This window comes from Microcaecilia unicolor, chromosome 1 (genome assembly GCF_901765095.1).
Source record: "Microcaecilia unicolor chromosome 1, aMicUni1.1, whole genome shotgun sequence".
Taxonomy (NCBI): domain Eukaryota; kingdom Metazoa; phylum Chordata; class Amphibia; order Gymnophiona; family Siphonopidae; genus Microcaecilia; species Microcaecilia unicolor.
The window spans coordinates 375,147,726-375,174,054 of record NC_044031.1 but is presented as its reverse complement, the minus strand read 5'-3'; the positions used below and the strand labels follow the sequence as shown (position 1 = coordinate 375,174,054).

Genomic DNA, 26,329 nt, shown 5'->3' with positions numbered 1-26,329 from the left:
TTGTTCCATGGTGCGATCACAACTTGAGTACTGTGTTCAGTTCTGGTTGCCATATCTCAAAAAAGATATAGTGGACTTAGAAAAGGTTCAAAGAAGAGCGACCAAAATTATAAAGGGGAAGAACTCCTCTTGTATGAGGAAAGGCTAAAGAGGTTAGAGCTCGTCAGCTTGGAAAAGAGACGGATGATGGGAGAGATGACTGAGCACTACAAAATCCTGAGTGGTGTAGAATGAGCAGAAATTTGATTTTTTTTACTTGTTCCAAAGGCACAAAGACTAGGGGACACTTAAGTTCCATGGAAATATTTTTTCACTCAAAGAATAGTTAAGCTCTGGAACTCGTTGCTGGAGGATGTGGTAACAGCAGTTAGCGTATCTGGGTTTAAAAAAGGTTTGGACAAATTCCTGGAGGAAAAGTCCATAGTCTGCTACTGAGACAGACATGTGGAAGCAACTGCTTGCCCTGGGATTTGTAGCATGGAAATGTTGCCACAATTTGGGTTTCTGCCAGGTACTTGTGACCTGGCTTGACCAGTGTTGGAAACAGGATACTGGACTAGATGGACCATTGGTCTGACCCAGTATGGCTACTCTTATGTTCTTATTTCCAGTCTGCCAACACCACAGGCTTGTGGGGGAAGGGAAAATAAAAGAAGTTAATGAAATTACATCCGTATTGACTAGAACGATACCATCTAGTCATAATATAATTAAAATTTAACTATTCACTGATCATATTGAATAACTTGTTATATGTTATAATAAAGCTGCGAACATGATGTGCCATTTAACAGACATTTGTTGTAAAGTGATTTGATTAATGTATTATGTAAGGGTTGAACGCAGAGACTTGAATGCTACAAATGCCTAAGTTAATTAACACGTTAATCATGGCGTTAATTGCAATTAATGTGCAGCCCTGGTTTAGATATTTGTAATTGTTTCTATTCCCCCTTCTCCTATGTTTACCTAATAAATTTTCTATGTAACCTTGGCCCCCTCTTCTCTCCAGCACCTACTCTTCTGCTGATTTGATGATCGTGAATTGCTATGATTTGCGTTATATTAAATAAAAGTGGATTGTATCTAATTCAAATTACACACAGGAAGGTACTGGAAGAGAATTTCAAAAATACAGCTGAAGCATCAGTTGGCAACACAAACAGAAAAGCTTTGCCAGTGAGAGAGAATACTGCCTTCACCCCAGCGGAGTGGAGGAGTGGCCTAGTGGTTAGAGCACCAGTCTTGCAATCCAGAGGTGGCCGGTTCAAATCCCACTGCTGCTCCTTGTGATCTTGGGTAAATCACTTAACCCTCCATTGTCTCAGGTACAAACTTAGATTGTGAGCCCTCCTGGAACAGAGAAATATCCAGAGTACCTGAATATAACTCACCTTGAGCTACTACTGAAGAAGGTGTGAGCACAATCTAAATAAATAAATATGCTAACCCACAGAGCTGTCTTATTTATCTAATTCTCACTCTGCATATACAGTGAGTACCTTTGCAGGCAAGATACTCAAACCTCGACAATCAATGGAAGGGCCTTTCACTGTGTAAACTTAAGTATCTGAAGTCATTATTACAGTAAAAAAAAGAACCTTACAACCGTGGTCAGGTATCTAGAATTTAATATCTTATCTTGCCTCTAAAAACCTATATTTAAATGTTTAAAACCTGAAATATTTTATTTCCATATGTTTAAAAAAAAGTACAGTTTAAATGAAAGCACGTCAGGATACCCAATATATTTGGCTGCACAATGTTTGTTTAATGAATAAAATAATTACCAATTTAACCATGTGATAACTCAAAGGCAATCTTGTTAGCTATTCTTATCTATTCTATCAATCCAAAAGTAAGTGTTCTTACCAGATTATAACTAACAACTTTGATGCAATTCATTTTTTCAAAAGAAAAAAATAACTGCAACAGCTGTGGTCTACAACATTTGTAAACACTGAGGAAGTTAACAAGGGGGTGCTGGAAAAGATTTATGGATTGTTCAAGTTGGACTCCTTGAAAGAAAAACCAAGCAAAAGAAAAGAAGAGGTTTGTATCGGTACCATAGTTCATTACAAAGTTATTTGAGGTACTGGATTAAGGCCAAGGCGTCACCTATCCAGTGCTGGTAGATAGACAAGATGAAAGATGATCACCTTTGAACTCGACCCATACGGGTAAAAAGCTGAGGAACTGGACTGTGTAGTCTTCTAATGCATACATATGTCTTGATTCCATTCATCAGGGATTACGTGGCAAGAAGCAAACTGGCTAGATCAAACAACTATTTTTGTGGTGGGTTTCAACACCCTGAAGTAAAGTTGAGAAGCTACAGAGAGGAATGAAACACACACACGTGGAAGACAGTCTAATTTGCACCCAGACAGAAAGACTGGTCTTGGTCATGAGAGGGAGGCAGCACATTTGCTTACAAAAACCTCAAAGAAGAAAACACAAAAGGATAGCAAAAATATAACCTATAATAGCAAAAGGTAACATTTACTATAACTTGCCAGTGGATGTTACTACCCTGTAGAGAACTCACAAATTTAAATAAATGAAATCTCAACCGCCCCAGGAGATACTAAATAGTATTCATCCTGAATTGGGCTATCATCACAGGTTCCCATTGGCGTTTATTAGAAAAAAGGAACTAAGAAAACGACTCCCAACAATAAGAGAAAAAACTGTGTTCCCAAAAAACCAAAATGGCCAACTAAACAATAATGCAGATGACCTAACATACCAAAAGGCACTATCTACATATGCAAAAATCAAAAATCAAGTGCACAAATCACTTATCTTCATACCTGTAGGACCGCTGAAAAATGCTGTGCTGTATTGTGACTACATAATGACCTGCCTGCGGTGATTTGGGCATTTTTCAGCGGTCCTGCAGCTGTGAAGGTAAGTTATTTGTGCACTTAACTTTTTATTTTTGCATTTTAAATGTAGATAGTGCCTTTTGGTATGTTAGGTCATCTGCATTATTGCTTAGTTGGCCTTTGGTTTTTTGGGAACACATTTTTTTTTCTCTTATTGTTGGGAGTCGTTTTCTGAGTTCCTTTTTTCTAATAAACGTCAACGGGAACCTGTGATAGTAGCCCATTTCAGGATGAATACTATTTAGTGTCTCCTGGGGCGGTTGAGGTTTCATTTATTTAAATTTGTGAGTTCTCTACAGGGTACTAACATCCACTGGAATGTTATAGCAAATATTACTTTTTGATCTCACAAAAACCTCAACATTTTCTGAGCTGTGACATCATCTGGTGTGTACAGCACCAGATGATGTCACCGACCAATGTGACTGATTTCATCCTTGTCAATGAGAATTAAATTAACGGGGTCAGAATTAGGGAAAATGGATTAAGCAGCCATCAAACCAAGTGATATGTAGGGCTAATGAAAAGATCACTATATAGTAACTTGTTTATTTTCCTGCACATCCGCACAGAAAAATTACCCTAAAGGACTGTTGTGGGTATATATACCAATGGGGAAATGGGCCCGACCCTGGGAGGAAAATGGGTTAAAAACGAGGTAGATGCACAGATTTTTCATCTTCAAATCTAGGTAGTCTTTTAGTCCTGTTTTTCAGTTTGCAGATAAACTCGGTACTACACAAGGAGGTACTTCTATACTCACATACCTTGCTGGAAAATTTGAAAGGGAAACCATGTGCATAGCTTCCCACTGAAAAACTGATACGAGATCTGTAAATACTTTTAGTCAGTCAAAACTGAGCTAGTCAAAATTGTTCCCATGATTCCTACACAATTCGTTTGTGAGAACTGTTCATCCGAGTGGACATAAATCTGAGTTCTAAAACAGAGGGTAGGGTTAAATGGTCATTTATATCAATGGCGGTGTAGTCACCCCAACCTTCCCTCTGTCCTTTTTATACCAACCTGATCGGCCTTCTGGTGGAAGATTGCAGACATATCGAGTAAAGTGCTACGTTCATCCAGGGCAGCAGCAAAGGCTTTCCATTCCTGCTCCAGCTGACTGGCTATCTGCTTGATTTGCTGAGATGCGTAGTGGCCCGACTCCACCAAGCGATTGGCCACCGACATGATGCGGTTTATGTTTACATACACATTCTGAGGGGAGAAAGAAAATTTGTTCAGAAAATTCAAACATATGTACAAGTATCTTTCAAATTGCCAAGTACAGTGGAACAAAAGCCTAGCAGAGCAGTGGGCTGAGATCCAGTTAAATCAGGGTTCAAATTCCACTACTGCTGCTTGTGACCTTGGGTAAGTCACTTAACCCTTCATTAGTTCACGGACAGACTAAGCCCTCTGTGGACAAGGAAATACCTACTGTATCCGAATTCAACTCAACCTAAATTCTAATGAAAAAGGCCTGGGCAATCCTAAATCCTCTTCCTCTCGCCATCATAAAAGATTAGGGGGGCCAATGCTCAAAGTTTTGCGGCAGAGAGATACTTACTACGAATATAACAGAAAAACTGCTGAGCTTGCTCAAAATATGAGCATGCAAATTCATGCCACATTAAAAATTGCAGCAATCTGCTCCTCAGCACAAAAAGTATCAACTTTCCTGTCACTGTATGAGCAGTGGCATTAACAGGAAAGTTGACAGTTAAAAAGAAAAAAAAAGCCAAAATGGACCAATGCCCCCCCCCCCGTGTCACAATCCCTGATGGCCCCAGTGGCCCCTCTCCAGCTAGGCCAGAATACCCCTCACAGTCACCTTAACCCGGTGGTCTAGTGGAAGTCCAACCCATCCCCCCAAAACTCGTACCTTGTAGAAAGCAGGAGTGACGCCCACTCGCTCCTGCTTCTCTGGACACCATCTTAAACATGGTGTTGCCTTGCCTCACACAGTGCATTTTGGGATGCTTTAAGCAGGGCCTAGCTACCATACAAGGGTGATAAGGTTCATTAATGACCACATTTAAAGGCAGTCTGCGCTGAAACCATTAGAACATTCTGCACAAAACATGTTTGCAAACCTGGCACCAACCCATTTTTAGTGCTGGTGTTTAGTTTTGAGAATGGCTGATATTACTTTTGAGCAAGTTCTTCAATGGTTAAAAAAAGGGGGGGGGGGGGAGCAGGTTACTGATTAGTATTTTCCTGCTCCTGAGCACTCAGTCAAGTTTGTATCTGATGCAACGGAAAATTAAGGAGCACCTTTACTAAAGGTTAGCACTGGCTAACAGAATTAGCGGGCGCTAAATGATAAAGCCCATAGGTGTAAAATGAGCTTATTAGTGTGTGCTAATTCTGTAAGTGCAGATCACAAGGAGCAGCAGTGAAATTTGACCCCTGCTCTGTTAGGCAACTCCTCCAACTCTAACTGTAAGCAACAGTGTCAGCCAGGTTAGATTGAGAACAGGAGACGAGGCTATCTAGCCCATTATATGGGTTGAAGCCAGTAGGCGTAGCTGGCTGACAGTAGGCAGAGTTACAATTACACCCAAAACAATAGCAAATGTTACTGAAAGCAATAGTAAAAGATCATTAGAAATAACGGACTGCCTATGAACAGTCCGTCTGTAAAAAGTCAGAAGCTGATTCCTGTTGAATTGGCAGTGCCTTAAAAGGTGAAAGACAGAAGATTGTTTTACTTGACAGCTTTTTAATTTATTTGAAAGCATCCCATATGTAGATACAAATATCATGAAATCAAAACTGGTATCATTGAAACAGCTTCAAAAAATACTATAGCTGATGGAAACAGCACTAATAAAGGCTGTAGTTTATGCTCATTTTTCTACACTGTTCTATGTAATACATGACCAAATTTCAGTGAGAATATCCTGTTTACTGATGGGTTTATCTTAACTGTTGTAATCTGCCTTTTCATTGGGGCACAAGGAATCACATCTTCACCTCATCTCTTTTGTAGAAATGGATTATTCTATTTTGAGCATGTTTGAGGGACAAGTGGTTTTCATAAGTCAAAATAATAAAAATAAATACAGTGCTCTCCATTTAAGTGCACGTCGGATAAGCGCATGCTCTGTTTAACTGCATGCCATACTTCGGTCCCGTTTTTGGCACTATCAATTTCTATGGGGACAAACTTCAGATTAGCGCACCACTGATAACTGCAAGATTCGCTTATATGCATGGTTTAAGACCGCTCCTCTGCAGGAAAGACTCCGCATAAGTACGCAGACGGAATATGGAAGCCGACTGGCGCTTGACAACCAACGAGATTTCAAATTTACCGCCCCTTTAACTGACACAGGCAGAATAAGCAAAAAAATGTTGTTAAGAGTGTATACTGGGGTCGCCGTCGTCGTGGCAGCGGAAATGTAAGACTTTAACACTGGCTGAACGAATAGAAGTTCTTAAAAAATTAGAAAACAAAGTCAAGCATCTATTGCTAAAGAACATGGTGTCAATCCCAGTCAAATTTCACGTGTCTTCAAGCAGAAAGACCAGCTTCTGGAAGACTGGCAAAACAATACAAATCCACAACGGAAACGAAAACGAGCGGGAAAAGCTGAGGAGGTAGAAGATGCTCTTCTTCGGTGGTTTTCTCAAGTCAGGAGCAGACAGTTTCCTGTTAGTGGTCCACTGCTTATGGAGAAAGCTAACCAGCTAGCTGAAAGTCTTGGACTAACTGAATTCAAAGACACTGTTGGATGGTTGGAAAGATGGAAGGAGAGGAACATAAAATTTAAGAAACAGCATGGTGAGAAACAAGACGCTGATGACTTTGGTGCTGAAAATTGGGTTGTTTCGGTTCTTCCTACCATCTTGAACGAGTTTGCACCTAGTGACATTTTCAATGCTGATGAAAATGGTCTCTACTGGTGAGCGATTCCTGATGGAACGCTTGCATTCAAACATGCCGAAACTACTGGAGGTAAAACATCGAAGGACCGACTGACAATCCTCCTTTGCTGCAATATGGATGGGAGAGAAGTTGGAACCCCTCGTCATTGGAAAGAACAAACAGCCCCGTTGCTTCAAGAAAGTTAAGTGACTTTTTGTGTCATACGAGGCTAACGCAAATTCATGGATGACTGGGGAAATTTGGAAGCAGTGGCTAAAGAAGTTAGACACTAGAATGCGGGCACAAAAGTGTCAGAATTTGTTGCTTTGTGACAATTGTGCTGCACACAGGGATGATGTCAGGCTGTCTAATGTCAAGGTGGTCTTCCTGCCACCAAACACTACCTCTCTGATCCAACCTATGGATCAGGGCATAATAGCCAATTTCAAACAACATTATCGGGCTCTTGTGCTACGTCATCTGATGAGTGTTATGGAAGACCAGACTGGCAAGGATAAACGTGCTGTTGAACTAGCTCGTAATCTATCACCGTTGGATTCCTTACATATGCAGAAAGAAGCCTGGAATCATGTTACACAGGCAACCATTGTGAACTGCTACAAGCAGGCAAGCTTTGTTAAGGATGTGGAGGGGGATGCAGCTGTTGCAAATGTGTCAGATGAACAGGTTATTGGCATCCCAGCTGGTGTTACTGAAGAGGAGTTCCATCGCTACGTAGCTGTTGATTACAATCTACAAACAGCTGACGACAGCACTGATGTGGAGATATGTGCATACACGCAGGCAACAACGGCTGATGATGAAACAGAGGATGAAATGAGCAGCGAGGCACATGCTGACGAAATTCAACAACCTCCTCCTGTCACTTTTGCAAGAGCGCTGGAGAGTCTCAACACCGTGCGGGCCTATCTGGAGGCCACTGGATGTCAGTGCTATGACAGTTTTTACCATCTGGCAGACGTAGTCTATGGAACTCACAGACCCATTAGTGTACAGAGGACTATAACTGATTACTTCAAGTAAGCCTAATGTCAGTTAACGGAGACTGTATACTGTACCTATAATAATAAACAGTACTGTACATATGTTTATCAGATGTCAAGCTTCTTTGGGTCACAATGGTTAAGTGCACGATCCGGTTAATTGCATGCATTTCTTTGGTCCCAGACCCTTGCACTTAAGCGGATTGCACTGTATTTTCTTTCATGTAGATCTCTCATTTGTTTAACATAACTAAATGGGCTATAAGCCTCTAATGCAGTCCATTGGTTTACTATATTTTTGCCCTTGTGATGGCTTATACTGTGTTGAAACTGGAAATACAGTGAGACAGAATAATAAAATTCAGTAACATCCACAACTTATTAATTAGTGTTATAATTGTGTTCGCATTTGCGTAATAACAGTGAAAGTGCAGTTGAAAAATGACTTGAAGAAAAAATAAATTTATCACAGAACTGTAAAATGTTGGCACATTTAGACCAGTTCTGGACTTGCATGAAGGTAGCTTTTCCCTCAATACTGAATCTCTCTTTTAAACGATAGTAATAAACAATATTAAGTGCATTTTTACTATATAACACTGCATTCAACAAAACAAAAGGAGCAAGTTCCCACAAACCATCTTTCTCTTTTGATCTAGGCACAGGGAAAAAAAAAAAAAAGATTTTAAACGCTCCTAGCTTTCAAACTAATTCATGTTTAATGTGGGATATAAATGTCATAAGTAAATACATAAATAGATAGAAACTCTGAATGTTGAGCACCTGATTCTCATAACATGATGTCTGTTTTAGTGGCCCTTTACCAGGAGAAAAAAATCCTCTGCACGAATATAACACACACTAGGGTGTCCCTATAACCAGCCCCTCCAAATGACACATCGATTACAATTCATAGCAAATTACTACACTACCTATGAAAAGTTATTCTGTTATTATACCTCCTCTGTGTACATCAGTATGCTGCACAAGCCGGCACGTTTGACAATATAAGTGGGATTAAATAAAAATGCTACCAACAATAAAGAATGAAACGTAAATGCAGCAGCTCAAAGGTTTGTTTAATTTGTTTTGAGTGTACGCAGAATGACGACTGCATGGGGAAGGGAAAACAGACTAGGAGTAGCAGCCTAGTGGTTAGCGTAGCGAACCCAGTTCCCCAGGATCAAAGTCCGATTCCCACTGCAGCTCCTTGTGACTCTGGGCAAGTCATTTAAGCCTCCACTGCTCCAGGTACAAATAAGTACCTGTACATACGATGTAAACCGCTTTGAATGTAGTTGCAAAAAATACTTTAAGAGCTAAAGAGATCGATCCTATCACTTAATTGCTCATCATTGGCAAAAACCTTCCCAAAAGAGCTTTCCAAAAAGAATATACACCCTTATTATTTAACAATGCACTTCTTATGCGGTGTAGCACACACTAATGTTCAGCACTTACCTTTTATTGTGCTGGTGTGATGTGCAGATTCAGAGCCAAAATGCCATTGTTGATACTGCCAAATTATTGGAACGAGGCTATCCGATAGATGTAGTGCATAAAGTCTATCGTCGAGCTAAATACAATAGGGATGTCTTAATGACACCTAAGCATGAGACGCATGAAGAGGTGCTTACCTATGTCATGCAGTATAATTCCATCTCACCTGCTCCAACGCCACCAAAGAAGAGCCAGCAATGCTTTCTAAATTTACATCCGATTTATTCCTTTCATTGTTCTAACATTAGATTATCAGGGTGGCTGAAATAATTACTTTTTGAAAAGCAGGGCAAGGGTGGGAAGTCCGACCCCCATATAAACCTCAGTGCTAGGAAAGACTAAAGGCAGTGCTATGGCTACCAAGACAGATTTCCAAGGAATCAGACAAGTTATTTACTAAAGTCAAAAATGCCAATCCTAAATTTGTCAGCACAAATTTATTCCAGATGGTGATGCAACAATGAAGGGCTAACATTTTTTAAAAATCTATAATCTTTTCCACAGGTGTGTACAACACTGAGTCAAATCAATTATAAATGAACACAAGCATGTGAAGATTATATAATCACTATTGTGAGAGATGCAGGAGGTCTGGACCAGCATTCTCATCTATCAGTACAGACAACTCTGACCAATGCAGTTTATACCTCTTGGTTGTGGATCACTGGTTTCTCATGCCTGACATTAGGTCATTGTGGATTTGAAAACCACTTTCTTCCTTCACATTTCCTCCAGCCCACCATGTCTTCTTCATGGTTAGAAAAACAGATTTCAAAGTATCCAGGACTTTTTGCTCCAACTGCATTGCTACCTCTGCTACTATTATCGTTTTATCTTGTCATTCCTGTTATTGAACAGGAAAAGGACAAAATGAAATCTCACCACTGCTGTGCGTGCCGAGACTTTCCATAACACTCCCTTCCAAAGAGTGGAAAGATACAAGTCTCTAAACTGCAAGGAATGTGTCTCCTGTGTGATGAGACAGCCTTGTGTGCATAAAATATTTCTAATAAGCTTCATGGATAGAATGAAAAATATGTAACATACTGAACCCAAGGATTATGGCACTAAGCTATGCGCCTGATGGCCAAGAAAAGAAAGCAAGCATGTACTGCTCTGCATTACTAATTTGCCTTCCTTTAGAGGCTTAGCTCTGAGCCAGTATCCAACGCACTGGCTATTAGCAGTATAATTGTTTACTCACACATTATAGTAATTGTTACTAACCACAATGCATTTCTTAAAACAAATAGATTTTAAAATTGAAAGAAAGATAAAAAGTTACCACCATAGAATAAATGTTTCTACTAGTTAATGATTTGGCAGGGAATTTAGAAGAGATTTTCTGCTTAGAGTAGCACAACTCACAGGCAGATGATCAAAAGCAAATGCTGGCGCCAGAGGCTGTTAGCGCCATAAAGCGCCGGCGTTTGCTACCGCCCCATGATCAGAGCCCTCGAGAGCTCTTAGCGCAAGTAGCCTGCAAATGCATGCTAATCAGCGCTTAACGCATTCATCCCCAATGATCAGCGTCCAGCGCGCCAAAGATTGGGTCGCTGGCTGCAACAAACCCTACGCCAGCTGGCGTTAGGGTTTGCAGATCATTGGGGAGGAATGGTGAGCCCTGTCCAGCATGCATTTCCATCCCAATATATCTTTTTTTAAATGCAGCGACCAGAAATGCACACAGTATTCAAGGTGTGGTCGCACCGTTAAGCAATTCAAAGGCATTATATAACATCCTCATTCTTGTTTTCCATTCCTTTCCTAATAATACCTAACATTCTATTTACTTTCTTTGCCACGGCTGCACACTGGGCAGAGGGTTTCAATGTATTGTCAACAATGACAAGTAGATCTTTTTCCTGGTTGGTGACTCCTAATATGGAACCATGCATCACTTTGCACTTGCTCACATTATCATCTGTCATTTGGATGCCCAGTCTCCCAGTCTCGTAAGGTCCTCTTGCAATTTTTCACAATCCTCCCACGATTTAACAGTTTTAAATAACTTTGTGTCATCACCAAATTTAATTACCTCACTAGTTATTCCCATATCTAGATCATTCATAATTATGTTAAAACACAGCAGTCCCAGCACAAACCCCTGCGCAACCCCACCATCAACCCTTCTACATTGTGATTACTGACCATTTAATCCTACTCTCTGTTTTCTCTCTTTTAACCAATTTTTAATCCACAATAGAACACTACCTATCCCATGACTTCCCAGTTTCCTCTGGAGTCTTAGATGAGTTACTTTGCCAAATGCCTCTCTGCATTTTTGTGTGTGCAATGCAAATGCAAATAATGTAGTTATGATCTTGCATAGTAGTAGTAGATTATATGGTAAATACAGTGCTCCAAACAAATACTTTTGATACAAACGTTTAAGTCTAAATTTGGGATAAGCTCCTTAAAAATTAGCCTCTCTGTGGAGATATGACATCACTGTCACTCCAAATGTGGCTTAAAGTCAGTTATTATAAAAGCACTGTGGCTTTTAGTTTCAGGTTTCATTAGCTGAGGTCCATGTGTGCGGAGGCTATTATGCTTCGAGATATAATATGGTCTTTCAATATTTAAATTATTATATATATACTAGCTTGGATACGTCTAAAGAATTTTCAGGCTCTCTTGGGTATGATGAAGATGCAGTATTTTAATCTAACTTGCGGTGTTCAGCAGCTAGATTCTATGAGAGAGGAACCTGCAGTGATTATTTACAAGCACAAGTACTGGTCAGCTTACAGTGTTAATGGGGAAATATTACAATGAAAAGATTGCACCAGGAAATAATTTGAGAAAGGGAAAATTAGGTTCTTACCTTGGTAATTTTCTTTCCTTTAGTCACAGCAGATGAATCCATTAACTGATGGGTTGTATCCACCTACCAGCAGGTAGAGATAGAGAACACTGAAAGACACAGTGACTCTGGTCGGCCAGCCCCCTTCTGCCTTCAGTATATGAAATTTCCAAAGCAGAGTGAATAAGAAAGGCAATATAACAAACTTTCCTCACAGTGAACAAACGCCCCAGAACTGGAGCAATAACCAAACAAAGGAGGGACGATCTCAGCCTCCTGCAACAGAACAGCATGTAGAAACTCTGAGAACTTGTCTTCAACTCCTCCCGAAGAGCTACAATATCTGCATGAAAGATTTGAACAAGGAGTGGCCTAGTGGTTTGGGTGGTGGACTCTGGTCCTGGGGAACTGAGTTCGATTCCCACTTCAGGCACAGGCAGCTCCTTGTGACTCTGGGTAAGTCACTTAAACCCTCCATTGCCCCAGGTACAAATAAGTACCTGTATATGTAAGCCGCATTGAGCCTGCCATGAGTGGGAAAGCGCGGGGTACAAATGTAACAAAAAATAAAAACAAAGTCAAACAGGGAGGGATCATGGATTCATCTGCTGTGACTAAAGGAAAGAAAATTACCAAGGTAAGAACCTAATTTTCCCTTCCTTGTCATCAACAGCAGATGAACCCATTAACTGATGGGATGTACAGAAGCACTCCCTACTTAGGGTGGGAACAGGCAACTCCACGAGCAAGTACTTGCGTCCTGCTTCACTGCCACATCCAGCCTGTAATGCCGTACAAACGAGAGCTGAGAAGCCCAAGTAGCCACACGACAGATCTCAAGAAGAGAAAGAACACCCGTTTCAGCCTACGAGGAGGAAATCGCTCTCGTGAAATGCGCTTTAAACACTTCAGGAGGAGACCGTCCTGAAAGCAGATAGGCAGAAAAAATGACTTCCCTGAGCCAACGGGCTATAGTGGCCTTAAACGCCGGACCCCTGCGCCGAGGACCTGTCAACAATACAAAAAGGTGATCAGAAGTCCTGAAGTCATTTGACATCTATAGATACTGCAACAGAGCTCTGCGTACATCCAAAAGACGCAACTGCCCAAAGGAATCCGGAAAGTCCTCCCTAGAAAAGGAAGGTAAAATGGGCTGGTTCAGGTGAAACGCTGAAACCACCTTAGGCAGAAAGGAAGGCACTGTCTGCACCGTCATCCCAGACTCAGAGAACTGTAGAAAAGGATCCCGACAAGAAAGCGCCTGAAGCTCAGACACGTGTCTAACCGATGTCATGGCCACCAAAAAGACTGTCTTGAGAGTCACATCCTTCTCAGAAGCCCGCCTAAGCGGCTCAAAAGGCGAACGCTGGAGAGCCTTCAACAGCAGCCCCAGGTTCCAGGCCGGACACGGCGACCGCACGGGAGGCCGGAGCCGAAGCGCCCCTCTGAGAAATCGGACAATGTCCGGATGCGTCGCAAGGGACAAGCCAGAGACTTTCCCTCGAAAGCATGCCAATGCTGCCACTTGAACTAGCAAGGAACTATAAGTCAGACCTTTTTGTAAGTTGTCCTGCAAAAAGTCCAGTACCGGCAAGACTGTAGCCCGCGTGGGTGTGATCGCCTTTGAAACACACCACGCCTCAAACTTGCGCCAAATCCGAGCATAAGCTGCGGAGGTAGACCGTTTGCGGGCCGGCAAGAGAGTAGAGATGACCTTGTTAGAGTAGCCTTTGTCTCTCAATTACGCCCTCTCAAGAGCCAGGCCGTAAGACCAAATCAGCAGGGATCCTCCATGGTCACCGGACCCTGAATCAACAGGTTCGGCACCAGAGGCAAAGGAAGGGGAGCCTCCACCAGCATCCGCCGGAGGTCCGCATACCACGGACGCCTTGGCCAATCCGGAGCGATGAGAGTCACCAAACTTCGGTGCTGTCGAATCCGCAATAGGACTCGCCCTATCAAGGGCCAAGGAGGGAACACATACATGTTCACTTGTACAGTGAGTTTGCACAAATGCCAACCGATACCATTTTCCACCCTTCACTTTTCAGGTCTGTGAAGTCTCTCTTCCCTTCAACACACACACACACACACACACACACACACACACACACACACACACACACACACACACAATGGCTCCTTCTAAATTAACAAGACAAAGGCGACAGAACATGTTCACATGGGTGAAAAAAACCCCAAAGATGATCTAAATCAGTATTCTTCAATGTGGTGACCCTCACTGTCATTGTATTTTTTTTTCCACTGCTCTCTACATTTCTTCCCAAGCTTGTGAAAAAGTGGGACGTGAATGAGGGGGAAGGAATATCTACATCTTTGAAGGACAAGGCATTTCCCAATAGAAGGGAATGCATTTGGAAATGCCCACCTTCTTGAGAATACCATCAATGAAAAGTTTGAAGTTGGCCTGGGAGGGAAGGATGTCACTAACACACACTGGTCAGCAGTGTTACGGTTCCTGCAAAGAAAGATATTTGGCATCTGGTCAACTCATCTGGATCCAAAGTTTCCCCTAACTTACAAATTAGTGAAGACCACTGATTTAAGTACATCAGTAACAAGGTCCTGATCGCTGTCAGAAAGCTCGATTTCAAGAATACCATACACAGTCCACAAGCTCTCACACAGTCCGAAAATGTCTCTGCTAATGTTCATTTTAAATGTCAAATGCCAGTCAACTAACCTTTAAGTGTTACTGAAAGGTTCTGCAGAGACTAGAAGGTTTTCCAAGTTTATTTTCTGCTTCACCAGCAAAATAAGCAATATTTCTTTCAAAGGTAAAGGCCAAAAGCAGGAGAAAAGAAAAGAAAATGATTGGAAAGTAAAATAAATTTTAGTTTGTTCATCTGTCCATTGTTTTGGCTATTATTCATTATGTATGTAAATTGTAACTCACTTAGATTTGTAGATAACATGAGTGCTAAGTGATTTTTTTTTTTTTAATGCTTAAGCATTTATAAGCAAGCACAAAGCTCATGCCTTTTTCCAACGCGAGTTACATTCAGGTACACGACAATTTTCCTTGTCCCTAGAAGAGTCACAATCTAAGTTTGTACCTGAGGCAATGGATGGTTATTTGACTTACCCAAGATCACAAGGAGATAAGGTGGTATTCGAACCGGGCTTCCCTGGTTTTCAGCTTGCTGTTCTAACCATTAGGCTACTCTTCTATTCCATATGTATACACTCTTACAATATTTCCCCAAAAGAGAAAGGGCCAAATTCTCTCCAGAGGGCCCCCCTTCCCCCCCCCCAAAAAAAAAGAAAGAAAAAGCGGGGGGGTCACGTGACGCTATGGTGAAGAGAGGTTGCAGGTGAATCTCTCTCCGAAGCCTGCCTGAGAATCCCCGCATTTAAAGGAGAATTAAACCCTTCTAATTTGCAATAATCGCTAGAAAAGGACCCAGGGCAACAATCTGGTCGAGCAGAACGAGAGAAAAACTAGATATGGCGACGAAAGCAGCCCAAAAAGAAAGACAGAGGGGAAGGACGGCCGAAGACAAAATGGCGACGGCCTTCCCCGAAACAAATCCATCGGTGTCTTCGGCGTGGGTGGCTGAGATCACCTCCGAATTAACGGGGGTGATGGAAGATCTATTAGATCGTCGGCTGATTCCACTTGACCAAAAATTGGATACTAAATTGGAACAGTTGAACACGAAAATAGAGGATTTGACTAAGGAATGCATAGCGTTCCAAACTACAGTCAGCGAAGTGGAAAACAGGCTGACGGGAGTGGAGGACTCTCAAAAAACTGTGCAGAAAACGATATCCGATTTGGAATCTAAAATTGAGGATCTGGAAAACCGTTCCAGACGGAATAACATCCGATTGGTTGGCTTACCTGAAGCGCTCGGGGGAAAGCAGCTGGTGAGGATTCTAGAACAATGGCTGACCAAAAGTATTGAATTTCCAGCAGAGCTTGGTCCTTTAAGAATTGAACGTGCGCATCGGCTGGGAGTTCGCCAGATGAACGCTGTTAAGCCACGAGTAATTATCTGCAAAGTACTCAATTTTATGCACAAGCAATATATTTTGCAGGCAGCAAGATCAAATAACTCTCTGACCTATGAAAAAGCAAAAATACTCTGCTTTCAAGACTACTCAGCAGGTATTGCAGCCAAGAGAAAAGCGTTTTCTACCGTGTGTTCAAAATTATTTGCTTTGAAGATCCGTTTTAGCCTGCAATATCCGGCTACATTGAAAATAACACATGGGGGCAAACTACGTTCATTCACATCTGAAAGGGAGGCAAAAGACTTTATTGCGCAGATAGAACACTCGGATAAGGCTGTTCCTGAGGATACAGAACCTGCGTGAGCCCGAAAAGAACGGCAGCTATGAGGCTGGGCGAAATCTAGCTCTGGATGCGATTAACTATATTCAACAAATTTGAAGCAGGAGAACTCTTAAGGGGCAGATACCATTGAGAGACTCTGGCACAGATGGTGGTAGAACTGCTATTCGGTTTTGTTGGTATTTAATTCTTTATGTTAATACTGTTATGATGGTTATGCTCAATATAAAGGGGGGAGTTTAAGAAGGGGAGTATACTTAGAAGTTTAAAGGTTGGGAAATGTTAAAATGTAAAAAACGAAATAATAAGGTTCTAGAAGAACTAAGAACTAACAGTAATAAGGGGAGAAGGTGGGTTAGCGTTAAAAAGTGACGGCTTCATATAAGGAAGCACATGGTAAAGGGAGACGGGGAGGGAGAGGGGAGGATATGGGAGGGGGGGATGGGCTAGCGGGGAATTGGAAGCGGAGAGAATTGATGCGGAGGGTTAAATATGTCAAAGAAATGGAAGAAAAGACACGGTGTACCATAAAATGCATTAACATCAGACTAAGAGAACAGCTAATATGTGACGAGATGGGGAGCCATAGGCTGGGATGGCTTCTCATGAATTTAAATATGAATTTGTCAATTAAGGATAATGTGAACTTATATTACACAAGATGATTAAAATTGTCACTTGGAATATAGGTGGTATACACTCCCCTATTAAAAGATCTAAAATCTTACAGCATTTGCAAAGACTAAGGGTAGACATAGCGATACTGCAGGAAACCCATTTATCTGATGAAGAACACGCAAAGTTGGTTAAATGGTGGGTGGGAGACTGCATTGCCTCACCAGCGGTGGGCAATAAGGGGGGTGTGGCCATCCTTATCAGGAAAGGAGTGGTGACCCAAATTCATAATCAGCATAAAGATACAATGGGTCGCTTTGTGTTTTGTAAGGTTACTATTGCCAGGAAAAAAATAATTTTAGGTAGTGTGTACGCCCCAAATACATTGGACCTTAAATTTTATAAAAAAGTAACTACAACCATTGCCAACATGGAGGCCCTACCGGTGATAATGGGTGGGGACTTTAATATGCCATGGAATCCACAAATTGATAAATCTCATCCATCAATGGCACGAGGGGAAAGGAACACTAGAGGTTTACCTGACATGTGCAATACATTAGACCTTTTAGATGTATGGCGCACGTTGCATCCAACAGAGAGAGAATATACACACCAATCAAGGGCTCATCAAACCCATTCTAGAATTGATTACCTGTTAGTGTCACGCAAGATTTTTACCGATATACATGAAGTAGAAATTGGCCCATGTGTGATTTCAGATCATGCCACAGTTTGGATGACTTGGCAATTGGGAGATAATAATTCCCAAAGAGGGGGAAATTGGTCATTTCCTAGTTACCTTTATAAAAGCGGGAAATTTAGAGAATATTTAACAGCTAAATGGGAGGAGTACAAACACTTCAATGAAGGATCAGTACTAGAGGCACCCACGTATTGGGAGGCAGCAAAGGCAGTCATCCGAGGGGAAATTATCAGCTATGTTAGCAATTACAAAAAACAACGTGATAGAGAATTATTGAGATTAGAAAAACAACTTTTACGCTTGAATACTCGATATGGGCAGAACCCGGCTCCAAAGATACATAAAGAAATAATCTCAGTCCAAACAGAGATAAATGCAATGCTGCATGAGAGGGCAATAAAGTCCCAAAGTTATTATCGTTTCCAACTTTATAAACATGGGAACAAAAGTGGTAAATTCCTGGCTAAACTGATTGCACCACAATCAACAGCAAGACACATAGGTGCTATTAAAGGCAAAGACGGAAAACTAATAAACAAGGATGAAGAAATCAATAAAATTTTTCAGGTTTACTACCAACAGCTCTATAGTGCTGGGGAGAATCAGGGTTTACAGAATGATCTTTACTTGCAAAATATTGAAACCCCTTTGCTGAGACAGACAGAACTCCAACAATTGAACGAACCCATAAGTTGTGATGAAATTGTTTGGGCAATTGGCCAAAGCAAATTGGGAAAGGCACCCGGACCTGATGGCTTAAAATCTGAATTTTATAAATTGTTGGGAGAAAACATAGCCCCCATATTAACTGAGGTATTTAATGAATGGGTGATGAAGGGGAAGTTACCGGAAAATCTTAATTTGGCTCAAATTATAGTGTTGCCAAAGCCTAAGCGCGATGCGCAGCATTTATCCTCCTACAGACCTATTTCACTACTGAATTGTGAAGTCAAATTATTTGCAAAAATATTAGCAAAGAGACTAGGGGCGGTACTACCAAATTTGACACATGAAGCACAGGTGGGGTTTGTGCAGGGTCGATCTGTAACTAAGAACTTGCGAAGTATTTTACTATCTTTAGAACATCTTAAAGGGTCTGCAGAAAATGCTTTATTGGTCAGTTTTGATGCCGAAAAGGCATTTGATCGTGTGGAATGGCCTTTTTTATTTTCAGTTTTAAGTAGATATGGGTTTTCGGGATGGTTTGTACAAGCAATTAAAGCACTATATACCACCCCTAGAGCACGGATCATGGTAAATGGAATGGTATCGGCAAATTTTGAGATCACGAGAGGGACACGCCAAGGATGTCCACTCTCCCCGTTACTATTTGCATTATACTTAGACCCGTTGATACGAGACATAATTTCAGTAAGATCCATTAGGGGAGTGGAGATTGGATCGATGAAATTTAAAATTGCAGCATTTGCGGATGATTTGCTGGTAGCACTTACTAACCCAAAGACATCACTTGCAGATCTTCTAGAAATAATTAAGGAATTTGGAGATCATTCAGGATTCAAATTAAATTTGGATAAGTCAGAAGCCCTGGCGATACCAGTTAATACCAAATCTCTTTGGAGAGCAGAATTCCCGCTGAGATGGGTAGAGGGTTCTTTTAGGTACCTGGGAATTTTGCTTGCTTCTCAGACAGGAGACATATACAGCCTAAATGTCAATAGATTGTTCAGTCAAACAGAACAACAGCTGGCAACCTGGAAGATGTTACCGGTGCCACTAATAGGTCGAGTTTGTCTCATACGAATGGTAATATTACCCAGATGGCTATATGTATTACAAGTCCTGCCATTGAGATTATTACAGAAAGATATCAAACGATTCTATCGAATGGTAGGACAGTTCTGTTGGGCAAAGAGAAAGGCTAAACTGAAGTTGCAGTTGATGCTGGGGACCTGGCAGCAGAGTGGATTGGGATTGCCTAATCTACAATACTATAATCTGGCAAGCCTGTTGCGGTTAATGAGAGATTGGATTTTTTCTGCAAACACACACACCCCGCTAGAATTAGAAAAGATATACTTTAGTCCCTATAATATGGTGACCTTGCTGCATCTCAATAATAAATCGGTGCCAAAGAAATTTAAGGGTAGTATAATACTGACTCCTCTACAAGAGGCATGGAAATACTTGGGGGCAAAACTGGGGGGACAACCGAATATGACAGAACTGTTGACCATAAGGGGGAACCCGTTGTTTACGCCAGGATTGGAAAATCAGGTGTTTCGGAGGTGGGCAAGGAGAGGGCTCACATGTCTAAAAACGATAATAGATTTAGAAGGGAAAATTAAACCTCTAAGTCAACTAATACCCAGTGACGCTGCAAACTGGGAGGATGTGTTTGGGTATGGTCAGATAAAACACTATATACAAACACTTGATGCAGAAGAGCTTAAGTTTCAATTGGGGGAGAAAATTAAACAGTTTTATGATGAAATATCAGAGGAAGCCCCCACAATTTCGCAGCTCCACAAACAATTGTGGACTTTGAGGTCAGATAGAGATTGGTCACAACTTCGCCGTAGGTGGGAAGCAGATACAAATGTAGATTTATCTAATTGGGACATAGCAGCATACATTCGGAACATCCCTAAACTGATTAATGGAGCAAATTATAGAGAATGTGCATTTAGAATAATACATAGAGCATACTTCACACAACGCCAGTTCTATAAAGTAGGAGGGATTGACACACCAACCTGTATGAAATGCACACTGGAGGAAAACTCGTTCTATCATGCATTTTGGGAATGCACAAAAATACAGTTTTTTTGGGAAAAGATACTGGCATTTATGAATTCAATCATTTCACGTACTATAGTGGGCACTCCGGTGCAATTACTATTGGATTGCCCAGGAGCATTCCGTGGCCTTACGGCAGATGAAATATTGTTAAGTCGCAAATTATGCTTGGTAGCCAAAAAGTGTATTTTGCAATGTTGGACTTCGGATAAACCCCCAGATTACTGGCAATGGCGAAATCAGGTGCATCTTTTAATGACATGGGAAGCAAGAAATGTAAAAGGCTCATGTCGTGGGAAAAAATGCTTCCTTAAGGTTTGGGGGCCTATGTTGGATACCTTAACGCAGAGAGGCCGGAGTCTTGTACTCAATAAGCTTTGATAATATTATAGAATAATGGTACACATACCTGAACTCATAAACACAATGTAACTATTAATGAATATCAGGGGGGAGAGGGTGGGGGGGAAGAAGGAAGGGGAGAAGGAGGGGGGAATATAAAAGATGACTGTGATGTATATTTAACAAAACACCTCCCCTTAAATGTACGTTTTGCTGTTAATGAGTATGTTTGGGAGGGTAGGCAAAGGGACCAGGGGAAGATGCATAAAACTATTGATGATGGAATTTATTGATGTATACAAGTTAATATGCTGTATTACTTATAATGCCCAATGATAGATGTACTGGCAATGTTAAAATGTTTATAATGTTGAATCATCAATAAAAACAGTTGAAATATAAAGAAAGAAAAAGCCCACACACAGCTCAAGACAAACATACACACACAACTGTGTATCATTCCTATCTCCCAGTGTTGTCTTTCTATTCCAAAACTCATTCCTCTATCCAGGACCCAGTACACCAGGGTCCAGACTCACAGAAGCTTCTATGCTAGTGCTTCTCAACTCAGCCTTCAAGGCATAACCAGCATACCCACAATGAATCATCCTATGAGAGATCTGAATACACTACCTCCTTCAAATTCAAATTTCTCATATGCATACTCATTGTTGATATCCTGAAAATTTAACAGACTGGGTGTGCCTCAAGAACTGGGTTGAGAAGCACTGTCCATGCTTCCTCTTGACCTTGATTGACAAAAACTGCCAACAGTAAAACTCATCTTTTCTTTTCCTTTACCAGGTTGGATGCTGGGTCATTATCCTTTCAAATTTTGCTACCTGTTTTTGGACATTAGAAGACAAGAACAAAACCCCCACTACTCTCTAGAGCAGGGATTCTCCGCCCAATCACTGAGATACACCCAACCAGTTGGGGTTTCAGGAACTCCACAATGAGGACAGGTTAGGCAATTCCTCTGAGCGAAAAAGCCGCGCTGCAGAGGGGTCATCTCCCCCATCAGGGCGAGCATCAGCCTCCTCCAAAGAATCCCCAAGGGACCTTTGGGAAAACTCAGAAATGCTGCCGTCATCTACATCAGAGGAGACAGAGTCCCCCAAGACCTGAAGATCCACCCGAGGGCGCTTGATCAGGGAAGCATCGTCCCCCATATCTGACAGGAGAGCAGGAGCAGCGTTTGCAGTTGAAAGATTGATGCAGCAACAAAATAAACTCGGGAGAGGAAACCCCCCCCCCCCCCCCGTTTGTGCACCTCTGCAACCTGGGCCACAGCCCTAGAGGAACTCTCAACCTCCACTCCATAGAGCGGGGGAGAGGCGCGCTGCACATCCAAAATGGCGTCCGGCGCGTCACTCTGCGAAGGAGCCGCACGGGAAGCATGGTGCTTAAACTTTGCCATCTTCTTACTGCAGCCCAACTCAAAGGCGGCCATACCAGAGGCCGTCCGAGCTGCATGGGCGGCCGACGTCGGAAGGGCGGACATCGGGGGATGGGCACCTAAGGTGAGAAAGGCCACCGACGCCCCAGCGGAGGAAAAAAACCAGCTAAATCAGCAAAGTCTGGAAGGGCACCCAAAAAGGGCTTCTCTGCCTCCGATCCCCGCGCCTCCCCACTAGCCGCGCGATCGCGGTCCGGGGAGAGCTTTTTCACGCCCTTACCATCCAACGCCATGATCCACGAGGGAAACGTTCGGGGAACCCCCTGCCTGCTAGGAAAAGGTAAAATTACCTGCTTCTTGCTCCGAGCTGCAACGAATTGTGTCCCACTGAGCAGCTGCAAGTAAAATCTTTTCGGCTTCAAGATTGTTATGTTTTGTTTTTAACGGAGCCAGCGGGAGGGGGGAGAAAAGGAGGGACCTGGCACCACCAGGTTTGCACTTGCTCACGAAGAGCCCTCAACCCCAGGTACTCAACAAAGCCTAAATAAATAGGCGTGGAGACCAAGCCAGAGCTGCTGCGTGTGACCACACACCTGCTAGATAGAGAGAATACTGAGGATTTCCTGGTAGCACATGACCACATATAGAGAGGCAAAAGATTGCTCTCTATCTCCACCTGCTGGTAGATGGATACAACCCACCCGTCTATGGATTGATCTGCTTGATGATATGGAAGGAGCCAATATATGCAAATCTCTCATATGCAGATTTACTGTGAATATCCTGAAAACCTGACTGGCTGGGTGTGTCCTAAGGACTGGATTGAAAACCAATGCCTTAGAGTAGCATATACCTGTTTTCATTTGTCCCAAGTCTGAGTGCTCTGGGACTCCTCCTCTACAAGACCTCAAATTCCTGGCTTATGGAAGGCAGAAAAGAACAAAAAAAGGCAAGTTTCCCTCCAAAACCTTTCTAATGAATAATAATGGTCACATTATTATATATATATATATATATATATATATATAGGGAAGCCAGCTTAAATGTTTTCATGCCTCACACACTTTTAGAATAGGGCTGAGGCCAGAGTATCTCTCCCCTTGTAATCACTACACAATAATCACTACAAAAAATCCATTATACACAAGCAGATATTGAAAGCACCTCCGAATTATTAGGACTCAACACCCCTCCCCCAAACTCTTTTTTTAAAGGCCAACGTCCACCCTTCTCCAGTCCCATGGTGGAGAACACTGTTATAGGGTGAAGAATGACCTGAACAGGGAAGAAGCGAATAAGACGACTATGGACAAAATAAGAAAGAGTGAAGATTGGAGCAGTGGATAAACTATAGGAGGAGGACAGAAGGACAAAGGAGGGACTGGGTATTAGCTGGAAGGAAAAAGGATGTATTCCAGGGAGAGTGAGACAGGAAGACTGAGGATGAGGGTGAGAGAAAATATCCTGCATTGGAGGAGAGGAGAGAGAAATCCAGTGAGAATGCAGGAAGAAGGGGATGAGACAAGGAAATGAGCAAGAAAGGGAAAGTGGAGGAGAAGTCAAACAGGAAAAGAAGACAGATAAGAAGGGAAGAGCAGGGCCCTAGACTGAATGCAGATGGTATATGTTGGATGTGCTGGGTCTATGAGACTACATGCAGATGGGTAGGGAGAAGTAAAGAGATCAAATGTCTGGAGGGACTCAGCAGCAGCGTAGAGAAAGATGGGAACAGAGAAAGAGGAAATATGAAAGGAGACAGGGCTAAGATACAGTAGAAAGAGTTAGATAAAAGGAGAGGATGAGTGACATGGGAAGTACCTAAGGCTGGTAAAGGAATAAGAGCCAAGGGAGGTAGTTGAAGACTGGGGAAAGGGGTGAGAACAGGAAGTAGAAATGGGACTAAAGAGTGGTGGAAAAAGTGGAAAACTGTCAAGTAGGTGAGTGAACATAACAGACAAAACTGGACACGAGAGTTAAAATCTAGATACAAGTGGAGTGAGGCACAAGAAATTGGTGAAAAAGATTGAAGGGTAAGACCAATGCCAAGAGGCAGAAGTAGGGAATAAGATGAAAGGAAAATGCATTAGAAGACAACCAAGAAAATGCACAAAAGACATCAAAATGTGTGAAAAAAAGAAGAGAAAGAGATTGGAATGTTCGCTTTGAGAATGATTGTCATTTTCTTTTGCTCAATATAGTGAATGATACATACCTGTAGCAGGTGTTCTCCGAGGACAGCAGGCTGATTGTTCTCACGACTGGGTGACGTCCACGTCAGCCCCCCACCAACCGGAAGAAGCTTCGTGGGCGGTCCGCACGCAGGGCACGCCCACCGCGCATGCGCGGCCATCTTCCCGCCCGTGCGCGACTGCTCCCGCCAGTTGAATGACAAACAAAATTATGAAACGCAACTCCAAAGGGGAGCAGGGAGGGTAGGTGAGAACAATCAGCCTGCTGTCCTCGGAGAACACCTGCTACAGGTATGTATCATTCACTTTCTCCGAGGACAAGCAGGCTGCTTGTTCTCACCACTGGGGTATCCCTAGCTCTCAGGCTCACTCAAAACAAGAACCCAGGTCAATGGAACCTCGCAACGGCGAGGATATAACAGAAATTGACCTACGAAGAACAACTAACTGAGAGTGCAGCCTGACCAGAATAAATTCGGGTCCTGGAGGGTGGAGTTGGATTTACACCCCAAACAGATTCTGCAGCACCGACTGCCCGAACCGATTGTCGCGTCGGGTATCCTGCTGGAGGCAGTAATGTGATGTGAATGTGTGGACAGATGACCACGTCGCAGCCTTGCAAATCTCTTCAATAGTGGCTGACTTCAAGTGGGCCACTGACGCTGCCATGGCTCTAACACTATGAGCCGTGACATGACCCTCAAGAGCCAGCCCAGCCTGGGCGTAAGTGAAGGAAATGCAATCTGCTAGCCAATTGGAGATGGTGCGTTTCCCGACAGCGACCCCTAGCCTGTTAGGGTCGAAAGAAACAATTGGGCGGACTGTCTGTGGGGCTGTGTCCGCTCCAAGTAGAAGGCCAATGCTCTCTTGCAGTCCAATGTGTGCAACTGACGTTCAGCAGGGCAGGTATGCGGCCTGGGGAAGAATGTTGGCAAGACAATTGACTGGTTAAGATGGAACTCCGACACCACCTTCGGCAGGAACTTTGGGTGGGTGCGGAGCACTACTCTGTTGTGATGAAATTTGGTATACGGAGCATGAGCTACCAGGGCTTGAAGCTCACTGACTCTACGAGCTGAAGTAACTGCCACCAAGAAAATGACCTTCCAGGTCAAGTGCTTCAGATGGCAGGTATTCAGTGGCTCAAAAGGAGGTTTCATCAGCTGGGTGAGGACGACGTTGAGATCCCATGACACTGTAGGAGACTTGATAGGGGGCTTTGACAAAAGCAAGCCTCTCATGAATCGAACGACTAAAGGCTCTCCAGAGATGGCTTTACCTTCCACACGATAATGGTAAGCACTAATCGCACTAAGGTGATTCCTTACTGAGTTGGTCTTGAGGCCAGACTCTGATAAGTGCAGAAGGTATTCAAGCAGGTTCTGTGCAGGGCAAGAACGAGGTTCTAGGGCCTTGCTCTCACACCAAACGACAAACCTCCTCCACTTGAAAAAGTAACTCTTTTAGTGGAATCCTTCCTAGAGGCAAGCAAGACACGGGAGACACCCTCAGACAGACCCAACGCAGTGAAGTCTACGCCCTCAACATCCAGGCCGTGAGAGCCAGGGACTGAAGGTTGGGGTGCAGCAACGCTCCGTCGTTCTGCGAAATGAGAGTCGGAAAACACTCCAATCTCCACGGTTCTTCTGAGGACAACTCCAGAAGAAGAGAGAACCAGATCTGACGGGGCCAAAAGGGCGCTATCAGAATCATGGTGCCGTGGTCTTGCTTGAGCTTCAGTAAGGTCTTCCCCACCAAAGGTATGGGAGGATAAGCATACAGGAGGCCGGTTCCCCAATGGAGGAGAAAGGCATCCGACGCTAGCCTGCCGTGTGCCTGTAGTCTGGAACAGAACAGAGGCAGCTTGTGGTTGGTCTGAGAGGCGAAAAGGTCCACCAAGGGGGTGCCCCACTCTCGGAAGATCTTGC

At 42.8% G+C, this 26,329-nt stretch overlaps 1 protein-coding gene across 1 annotated transcript in view; it reads right to left on the bottom strand.

The window, feature by feature from the left end:
* TRIO (trio Rho guanine nucleotide exchange factor) overlaps positions 1 to 26,329 on the bottom strand; it is a 905,131-nt gene that overhangs the window by 553,011 nt on the left and 325,791 nt on the right. The window contains 1 exon segment of the mRNA XM_030209962.1: positions 3,915 to 4,106. Coding sequence (XP_030065822.1) covers positions 3,915 to 4,106 — 192 coding nt within the window.